Below are 11,136 nucleotides of genomic sequence, written 5' to 3'. Positions count from 1 at the left end.
TGAAGAGACAAAGAAAATTGTAAGATTTAAAACCGTAATTCTGAATTGATAACTTCTGAGATGAAAACCCAGAATTCTGAGAAATAATAATCAGAAATGCAAGACTTAAATACCTAGAATATGAAAATCAACTGCGGGCGACAGATCCTTTTCCTATTTGGCGCCTAAACTCTGGAATAACCTACCTAACATTGTTCGGGAGACAAACACTCAGTTTAAATCTAGATTAAAGACCCATCTCTTTAACCTGGCTTACACATAACATACTAATATGCTTTTATTATCCAAATCCGTTAAAGGATTTTTAGGCTGCATTAATTAGGTAAACCGGAACCGGAAACACTTCCCATAACACCCTATGTACTTGCTACATCATTAGAAGAATGGCATCTACGCTAATATTAGTCTGTTTCTCTCTTATTCCGAGGTCACCGTGGCCACCAGATCCAGTCTGTGTCCAGATCAGAGGGTCACTGCAGTCACCCGGATCCAGTACGTGTCCAGACCAGATGCTGGATCTGCACCTAGAAAGGACCTCTACATCCCTGAAAGACAGCGGAGACCAGGACAACTAGAGCCCCAGATACAGATCCCCTGTAAAGACCTTGTCTCAGAGGAGCACCAGGACAAGACCACAGGAAACAGATGATTCTTCTGCACAATCTGACTTTGCTGCAGTCTGGAATTGAACTACTGGTTTCGTCTGGTCAGAGGAGAACTGGCCCCCCAACTGAGCCTGGTTTCTCCCAAGGTTTTTTTCTCCATTCTGTCACCGATGGAGTTTCGGTTCCTTGCCGCTGTCGCCTCTGGCTTGCTTAGTTGGGGTCACTTCATCTACAGCGATATCGTTGACTTGATTGCAAATAAATGCACAGACACTATTTAACTGAACAGAGATGACATCGCTGAATTCAGTGATGAACTGCCTTTAACTATCATTATGCATTATATACAATACTTTTGTTTTATGCATGTTTAAATCTTGCAATTGCGAGAAAAAAAGTCTGAAATTTAAGATGGAAACTAGCAAAATGTTTTTATTCCCCCAGTGGAAACAAGCTTCCACAGATATTCCTTTAAACATATAATTGCTGTGTGATGCTGCTAGATGATGTTAACCCTGAATCAACAACAGAACTAACAAATATTGCTACAAGTGTGACTGCATCATATAATAATTGCTGTTAATAGTGTTCATCGTCTGGCTGACTATGTCTTGTATTCATTTTTCTGAAAAATCCTGTCATATGTGCAAAACTGTCATCACTTATAAGCTACTACTAAATATTGTAGAAAAATAATTTTCTGTAAAGATGCTTTGCAATGATTTGTATTGTAAAAAGTGCTTTACAAATAAACTTGAATTGAATTGATATAAGTGTTAAAATACCTTCTCGTATCCCCGGGTAAAGCTCTGTTCGGGGTTTATTACGTATCAAACTCTGTCCACAGCTTTTGTGCCAAAATGTTGATTAACAGAAAATAATTAAGATTCTCCCCTCCGGCTTTTAAAAGAAGGAAACACCAAACTTTGTAAGTACAGCAAACAATTCACAAAATGTTAGACTTCAACATGCACATCTCAACTCATCTCTCTCAGTTGTCATGGCAGCGTAACTCCAGAATGTTTTCTAACCTTCAAACGATAACTGTAAGGATTCATGAGAGGAAGTGACATCACTGCTGTGATGAAGTGACATCACTGCAGTCACATCAGGATCACATTAGCAGACCTTCAGCCACACATCCATACACTTTACAGTGCAGCAAATTATAAATGGTGTATTACTGAATAATTCATACTCAAAGAAACACAAACTTCACACATTATGCCCTCTGAAACACATCGGATGTTACATAACTGCATTTTTCTATCTGCTAGACAACCTGAAAGAGAGCAGGAGAGTTTTAAACACAGAGACATTGTGGGATTTGAGCGCAAACTTCATTCCAGTTACTGTTGCCCCGCTTTCTCTCTGTTTGTCCTCATAAGCGCTCGTCTTTCCAAAGGTTGTACTTCCTTCGCCAGCTGAGGAAGTTTAACCTGCCACAGGAGCTGCTGAAACAGTTCTACTCAGCCGTCATTGAGTCAGTCCTGTGTACTTCAATTACTGTCTGGTTTGGTTCAGCTACAAAATCAGATATCAGAAGACTACAGAGAACTGTTCGGACTGCCGAAAGGATTATTGGTGCTCCTCTGCCCACCCTCCAAGAACTGTACACATCCAGAGTGAGGAAAAGGACTCAGAAAATCACTCTGGATCCCTCACATCCAAGTCACCCCATCTTTGAACTTTTGCCATCTGGCCGGCGCCTCAGAGCCGCAAATACAAGAACAGCAAGGCACAAGAATAGTTTCTTCCCCCAGGCAATCTACCTCATGAACAGTTAAATGTTTCCCACTTAAACTTATGCTTATGCAAAAATGTGCAATATCCTTATATTTATTTGTTACCCCTCCATCCTAGAACATTCCTGCATCTCACTCGATCCTATTCCATTATCATTTATAGCACAATTGTTTATACACTTATTTATTTGCCAATTTGTAATTCTCCCGTAATTTTTTTTTTAATAATTTTTCTGTGTGTTGTTGTCTCTGTTTACTGGAAGCTTATGTCACTAAAACAAATTCCTTGTATGCGCAAGCATACTTGGCAATAAAGCTCTTTCTGATTCTGATTCTGATTCTGATTTCATCAGATCATTGTCTCTCTGTTTAGCTCAGAGTTTCTCTCTCATGTGACACAAAACATCAGAAATCTCTGCAGGTTTGGACGGGACGTTCAAAGAGGGCATTCACACTCACTTTATGCTGCTCAGTTCACTGGATTCCTATCCGATTGGGTTTTACTCAATACATTTCCATTTGGCTTCACAAAACCAATATTAATGTGCTCCTCTATTGCAGTGCAACATCATGAAGAAGGTACAAAAATATAAAAATCAATGATATTTGAAAAATCATACTGCAGAATAGGAATGCAATCAACAAATAAGTTTAAATATTTTTTTGAGGTACATGCTTAGTACCTCAAAAACCTGTGATGAACTTATGATGACTAGATAAATACAAATTACTAATCCTCAAGATGACAATCTAACCATCCATACAAATGAAAAATGTTGCAGGGTTAAAGGTCAGTGCAATAAATAACTAACAAATACATCAACACCACATTGTTTATATGCAATATTTTTCTGCTTTGAACAGTATCAAAAAAATAAGTGAATTTGCTAATTAATTAATTAATAATAAATAAATAAATAAATACAAACCACTGTGATGTATTTCCCATAACAGGGTTGAAGTATTGGTGGACTGATTACTGTTGATGGACGTCGTCTCACATGAGGGAAGGAAGGAAACGCGTTTGCATAACACTTACATTTTTTAATAGAATTCATTTATAACAAATGGAACTTGTGTCAGCAATGTACAGAAGGACGGCTTCTCGTACAGATGTGTCTTTTCACCAATGTCATCTAAGTATGAAAATAAAAAGCACTCCATTCATTCAGAAAAAAAAAATCCAATCAAATTAAAAAAACAGTTTACATTTACAACTAATCAGAGGTAATTTCATGAATCGTTTTTTAACAAGCCATTTTTTCTTTACAATTGAATTTAATTAACTTCAGTCTATGCATCCAGATGTGAGAGTAACAGGGAGCTTACAATCACCACATGTACGTTTGCGTTCATGACGCTTCAGTCTTTCAACGGGGAAGAAGTGACACTTCAAAATCACCTGCTAAAGATGCTCTTTTATTTTTTTTTCACAACCAATTTGCTTTTCTTTTCTCTTATTTCTTTTCTTTCTCTCTTATTACTTGGGTAGTCTCTTTCCTGTGTTATTTACATACACACCAAGTGAAGTCTGAAGGAGATTCGTACAGTCGAGTTCAAGTAAAATCCGTAATGGGTGCGGAATCAGTAGGGCAGTGCATAGAGATAAAGAGATACAAAGTGCAATTCTTCTTACTCGCCCCCACTGCAGTTGAACTCATGCATATCAAATTAGATCCAGAACAGGGAAAGAAAAGCCGTCATGGAGCACATTGAAGCGCTGAACACTAGGTGGCGCTGACAGTTACACAACGGCTGCCTGTTGCTCGACATGTGATGATAAAAACATCCGACATTAACAACAGAAATAATCAAAAACGATTAACCGCTTCATCAATTCGAAACAAAAAAAGGGGAAAAAGCATCTGGAATGCACATCCACAAAGCCAGTGAGGTTCAAGTGTTGAATCATATTATTCTAGCACAAAATTCGCAAAATAAAATACTTAGTAGTTAATCGCCAAGAGCTTTGCAGGATTTTCAGGGTCTTTCTTTATTTTGGCATTTATTTGACAACGTTTTCCGCCACTTATGACTGAAATCAACAGGGAATTTGACGCTAAAGCTTGTTCTTTAAAAGACGTAATTAATTTGTCTCAGTGCTGTTTGGAAACTCTAATGCTAACTATATAAAAAATGACTTAACAGTATCGGGCCTGAGGGTTAACAAACACTTTCTTTTTCATACCCTTGTCATTTTTTTTTTCTTTCTCTGAGCCAAATTAAGGCCACAGAAAATTAAACAGTAATGATGGAATTACGTATTTGCATATATAATTTCATAGAATATAAATCTGTACGCATGGGAAATCAATCAATAACTACTCGTATATGAACTACTTAAACTATACACGTCGTTAAATGGATATCGTAGAAAAGAACAGGCATAAATATAAGGCACTCTAAATGCAAAAGAATGAACACGTGGACGTCTTTGTACCTGTGGCCTAACAGATGCACGACGATGACCTTTGACCCATGAGCACATGAACACGACGACGATCGCCCCGCCCTCGTTAAACCAACGCGAATCGAACCCTCCGGCCGTAAAACTTCTAGTTATTGCACAAGAAAAGATGCGTGTCCATCCGTCCAGCTGATGTGCATTCCAGCGGAAAACCCACCATCATTCCCATATATTATATCATCTATATATCTATATTTTGTGAATATACATTTCGATGTTATATAAATAAAGAATTTATTAATCTCTCTCTCTCTCTGCTCATGGAAGAACTGAGATATCTTCTAACCTTTATACTCTGCCCACCCCATGATTCAGCGAGTGTTTCAAACAAAACGCCACAAACCACCAGCAAAACGATGAATGAAGGAGGGTACATGGGTGCCGACATCAGAAAAACAACAACAACAAAAAACATGAGAAATACGGTCAGGCTACGCTGATTTCTGTCATAAAAGAGAATAAAACAAAAGCTGGTATGTGTTATCGGTGTGGTTTCCCCAGACGTCTGATTGCGTGTCGTTGTTATTCCTTCAGCTCTGTTTAGTCTTCTTTGATGATGATGATGATGATGGTGGTCGTGATGAAGTCTCCTCTCTTCATCAGTGATGTATCTCCTCGTATTGATTGTGGAACAAAACAAATTCTCTTTACACCGTGTCTCGAGCTCCCCATCTCACAGCGTCTGAGTTCGTTGACTCCTTTATGATTCATGAATCCTCGAAGCAGCGATTATTCCGCACGTCCGCAGTCTAGATTCACCTGTCTGAAATTATTATTATTATCATTATTACTATTTATTTATTCATACTTTTTGAAAATCAGATCGGGGTGATTTTTCTTGGTCCACCTGGATATTTGTCTTTTTATTGTCGTTTGTAAGTATTTCTAGGTTTACGTTGCACATCCAACATGGAATCGAGGAGTTTAAGTTCTTTTCACAAGCAGGTATTTATGGCTCAGAAGAATTAAATGACCGCTGGATGTCCGATGGCCGATCCGTCTCCCTGACAGTGTGATGAAGATCTTATGTTGCATAGTGGTCGAAGCTCCCGAGATACTCCAACCCAGCTCTGTAACAAAACTGGTACTGATCCTAAGAGACAGAGACAGAGAGACGGGTCAGATCTGTGTCATTTATCTTAAACCTGCACAAATACTAATCTAGATGTTTTAATGGGGATTTAATACAAACTTTAATACATGTGGAATATTATTCAGAAAGGTATCAGGGTTGATGGTAACAGAATGGAAAGTCATTCTTCCACATACACAGTATACAGAAGAACGAAATGTTGTTTCTGACCTACCAAGGTGCAAAGACTGTGACAAAACAAGTATACACACGTGTTCATGACAACAGGGATCAGACATTAACAGTGTTGGGGTAACGCATTACAAGTAACACGAGTTACGTAATCAGATTACTTTTTTTTTTCTCAAGTAACTAGTAAAGTAACACATTACCTTTTAATTTACAAGAGAATATCGGAGTTATTTTTTCAAATAAGTAATGCAAGTCATTAATTCATCTCACTCACAAAAAATAAAACAAAAAACAGATTCAGTATTCCTCAAAATAAATAAAATAGTGCAACTCAGAATATGACGCAAACCTGCAATAATTAAATGTTAAACACAAATATCCTTTATGTATTTAAATCCATTCTATAAACCAATGTCTTTGCTTCTTAACTTCGATGATTCAGTTCAACCATACTAATGAGCAAAAATTACTTTTTTCTTCTGCATTCTACTTTACGGCTGTAAATTTACTTTCTCTTCAGCCTGAGGTTTATTCATTTCATTTTTGGTGTGAAAAGGCTTTTATACTTGCCAAAAATAAAAATAAAAATATTTTAAAAACAAACAAGCAAGCACTGTCCAGATTTAAAAAGTAACGTAACATTACTTTACATAAAAAGTAACAAAGTAACATAATTAGTAAACACAATATTGTAATGCATTACTTTTAAGAGTAACTTCCCTTAACACTGGACATACAATAAATATAACAAGGCAGAAGTGTTAAATGAGGTAGAAATGTGAAATTGTAGGAATGTAAGAAATGTTAGTGTTTAGGAATAAAGTGATTGTGCACTATTGAGTTGGCCTTCTTTCCTGTAGACATGGGGTAGGAAGGCAGTTTTATAATGGGGGTAGGATGCTGGGTGGTATCAGCTTATTCAGTATTCTGATCCTGGGGGAAAAAAGCTGTTCTGATGCTGCATAGTCTTCTGCCTAATGGCAGAGGGTCAAACAGATGGCGGGAGGGGTTGAGATTAATCTTACACAATGGCATAGGCTCTGCGTACACAGTGTGCCTGATAGATGTCCTGGATCGAGGGGAGGGAGACCCTTATGATCCTCTCAGCTGTCCTAACTATGCACTGGGGGGTCTTGCATTCTGCTGTTTTGCAGTTTCCGAACCACACAGTGATGCAGCTGGCCAGGACGTTCTCCACAGTTCCTCTGTAGAAGATGGTGAGGATGGGTGGTGGGAGGCTGGCTCTCAGCTTCCGCAGGAAGTGAAAATGTTGTTGCGCCTTCTTCACAGTGGAGTTAGTGTTGATGGACCAAGTGAGGTCATGACTCTCCAAACATGACGCTCCTGACTCTCTATACTCAGCGATCTCTTTTGTCTTGTCCACACTGAGAGAAAGATTGCTGATGTAGCACCAGCTCATCAGTTGTTCCACCTCCTCTCTGTATGGTGTTTCGTTATCATTGTTGATGAGGCCCACAACTGTCGTTCAATCAGCAAACTTGTTTACGAGGTTGGCTTTTCACTTGGCTGTGCAGTCGTGTGTGAGCAGTGTGAACAACAGTGGACTGAGAACACAGCCTTGAGGGACACCTGTGCTTAATGTGATGGTGCCTGATGTTCTGCCACCCATGTGCACTGACTGTGGTCTCTCTGTCAGGAAGTCTATAATCCAGCTGCAGAGTGGCATGTTGAGACCCAGAAGAGAGAGTTTACTCACTAGTTATTGTGGAATGATTGTATTGAATGCTGAGCTAAAGTCAATGAACAGTATTCTGACACATAAGTCTTTTGTGTCTAGACGTGAAAAGACGGAGTGCAGTGTGTAGGAGATAGCATCATCTGTAGAGCGGTTGGGACGATATGCAAATTGTAGAGGGTCTAATGAAGAGGGCAAAGTGGAGTGGATGTGTTTTTTGACCAGATGTTCAAAGCACTTCATTGTGATGGGAGTCAGTTCTACAGGGCAATAATCATTGAGACATGTCACCATTGACTTCTTAGGGACCGACTTCACCATTGACTTCTTAGGGACCGACTTCACCATTGACTTCTTAGGGACCACAGCCTGGCTCTGGGAGATGTTGAAGATATTAGTGAAGACATCTTCCAGCTGGTCAGCACAGTCCTTCAGAACTCTTCCTGGAATGTTGTCTGGTCCTGCTGCTTTCTGTGGAGCAGGGCATGGACCTCAGCTGTTAGCCACAGCTTCTGGTTGGCACGCATAATTATGGATTTTTCAACAGTGACATCCTCAGTGCACTTCTCTATGTATCCAGTCACAGAGTTTGCATATTCCTCCAAACAGACGTGCTGGTCATAGGTGGCAGCTTCCCTGAACATGTTCCAGTCTGTTCTCTCAAAGCAGTCTTGTAGGGCTGAAGTGGCTCTTTCTGTATAGATTTATTAATGTGACAAGTATTAAATGTGTTTAAGTAATGGAATATGATTATAATTTTTTTGGGATTAAGCCATATCGTTTGTGCATATTTACTAAAAGTATTTAGACTGCTGTTTTTCATACAAACACCTAGAAACCATACGGTAGTTAAATGCTTACCATGGTATTGAGGTGTTGTATGTTTTATTTTAACTGTGGTTATCATTATCTAAATGTACACTACTATGGAAGACCAATGGTATATATGTATATATGTAGTTAGATAATAAATATGTGGATATAACAGGAAGCTGGTAGAAGATAAAATGTGTGAAGAAATACATGCATTTATCCATTGGGAAGTGTACAGTACATGACAGGTGGTAAAAATGAACAATTCCAATGACATTTTTGTTATCATTCTTATTACGTCAATACAAAAAAACCTTAAAGACTGATGAATCGCTCACAATAGGAGCAGCAGCATCAGTTCAGAAAGCAACGCAGTGAACTTCATGATGATAATCTAGCTTCCTAAATGAAGCCATATTTAGGCACAAAGAAACCATGACGTTTGAAACACAATCTCTTGAAACACAGGCGAGGTGTAACGTGACATCTTCTGACTGTCTTTATGGATTTCTCTGTGAATTCACGGATGCGCGGCTCTCGTCTCCACAGCAACACATCAATTGGGCGGCCTGCGACGTGAAGGGTCGCACGGATCTAATGCTGTGCTTCTGTGTCACATGTCTGCGAGGTGAAGAGCAGGGATTGTGTTGTGCCAAGCGTGAGATTCGAGCCTCATCACCTCGCCGTCCGCATTGATCGCAGAAAATAATTTCCCCCATTGACGCTTATCTGAACCAATTTGCATGGCTAACCAGAAGGGTTTGTCATTATAAATGAGAACGAGCATTTGCGTGCCGAACAAAGCAGAGCGTCCGTTAGTTTTGACACAAACTCTTCATCGGGAGGACATCTGAAAGCCTGATCACTAACCTGACCTGGACGTTATTAGCTGTAATGTGCTGTTTTAATCTGTGTTTTACATCCTGACTGAAGTGAAGAAGTGTGAACGGTTACATACTTCAGTCTGGACCATCGCCGGCCGCTGTGTTCTCAACATCTTGACCGTCTGGAAGATGTCCACCACTCCTTCATAGCGCATGCGCTCCAGAACGATGCTGAGCGTGATGAAGACGCCCGTCCTGCCCACGCCAGCACTGCAGATCAATCACAACACAACCTGTCAGCTGGAGCTGCCATACTCCACACCTTAACATGTGAACAAATCTGACTCAATCTAATCAGGATGTGAAGCCGACAATTTATAATATTTTTGCTAAATTAAGTTAAGCCCGGACACTGCAGGCAAAACCATTGCGATTTCAAGCACTGGTCAATTTTGGGACTATTTTGCTTACATATCATGTATTCTATCAGGATTAGTGGAAAGAAAACATCCAACATACACATTTAAGTTATTTTTTTTTGCATCTGTAGATTTCAATTTCAATTCCAATCCATATCTAGTTTTTTCTCCACTTCAGCAGCACTTACACACACCAAAACTTAGAGCTTTATTCCTCTCTATATTCTGAAGGATTTTACTGAGTGGTTTGTTCATATATCATTCACACTGTTTTATACAGCATTTTATTCCTAAAAACATGGTAAAATGTGTATGTTTCTGTCTGCCGACAGTATTTTCTGATTCATGCAGTGATAAAAGGAGAAATACAACATTCCCTCAGTAAAAACCTTTATCTTTAACATGTCAACAAAATCAAACTAAACAAAAAAATAATTTTGAGCCTGGATTTATCTAGAGTTCCCATCTATTCTCCGGAAATGTATACAGATTAGTGCATATTTTATTAGATAATGCATTGTTTAAACATAACATTCCAGAAAACTTGTAACACAAATGGTTGTACTGGTTAATCAACTGGATTTTTATTTATTTTTTATATATATATTTTTTTTATACTTTTCTTGTCTTAAAATAATAAAATCTTTGGGGTGGTTTGAGCGGTTCAGGGTACCTGCAGGATTTTTTTAATTAAAACTGAAGACTTTTTTAAAGACTTTTTTAAATACTTTTTTAAAGACATGCACAAGTATAATGAATATCATATGAGCGGAGTAAAGCAATGTCTGTGGTAACATATTAAATCTTAAAATGACTGCTATTTTTAAGAAAAGGGATGGGTCAAAAGTATCATTATAGTTATATATAGTTCACTTTTACAAATCTGCATATTTCTGCTTAAAAATATGAGGCAATTGTTGCTTTAGTCTTAAAATTTGTTTTTTTGCAGAATTGCTTATAAAAAATGCAAATACATTCTCTGGCAGCAGGTGGCACTTTTGGAGTGGCAGACATATGGTGGCTTTCCTGGTTATGTGGATGTTTAAGCTTTTGAAGTTTAATCACAAAGCTACATATCAATTCTTGCCATTCTGTTCCTAAATTTAAGACATCTTGAATCATAATTAAGAGTTTCTTGTATAATTTAAGACTTCTTATGGCCTTAAATCTGATACAGACCTCTCGGGGAGGTGGAAAAGGCTGCTGTGCCCTTCTTTGCCTCCACGGTGCGACTGTGTGTGACTGTTGAGATTTAATGTGCTGAATGTAATTTTTCTAACTATCTCCGATATCAAAATCAGTG

At 38.5% G+C, this 11,136-nt stretch overlaps 1 protein-coding gene across 49 annotated transcripts in view; it reads right to left on the bottom strand.

The window, feature by feature from the left end:
- Nucleotides 1–3,373: 3,373 nt before the first annotated feature.
- LOC132111450 (receptor-type tyrosine-protein phosphatase delta-like) overlaps nt 3,374–11,136 on the bottom strand; it is a 349,673-nt gene continuing 341,910 nt past the window's right edge. For all 49 annotated transcript variants that reach the window (XM_059518754.1, XM_059518809.1, XM_059518832.1 and 46 more), the window contains 2 exons: nt 9,549–9,684; nt 3,374–5,910 (listed from right to left, as the gene is read on the bottom strand). In XM_059518754.1, the coding sequence (XP_059374737.1) occupies nt 5,842–5,910; nt 9,549–9,684 (205 nt within the window). In that variant the 3' untranslated portion in view covers nt 3,374–5,841. The remainder of the gene's footprint in view (nt 5,911–9,548; nt 9,685–11,136) is intronic.

Source organism: Carassius carassius, chromosome 2 (genome assembly GCF_963082965.1).
Source record: "Carassius carassius chromosome 2, fCarCar2.1, whole genome shotgun sequence".
Taxonomy (NCBI): Eukaryota; Metazoa; Chordata; class Actinopteri; order Cypriniformes; family Cyprinidae; genus Carassius; species Carassius carassius.
Note: the sequence above shows the minus strand (reverse complement) of the source record. Positions and strands in the feature narration are given on the sequence as shown.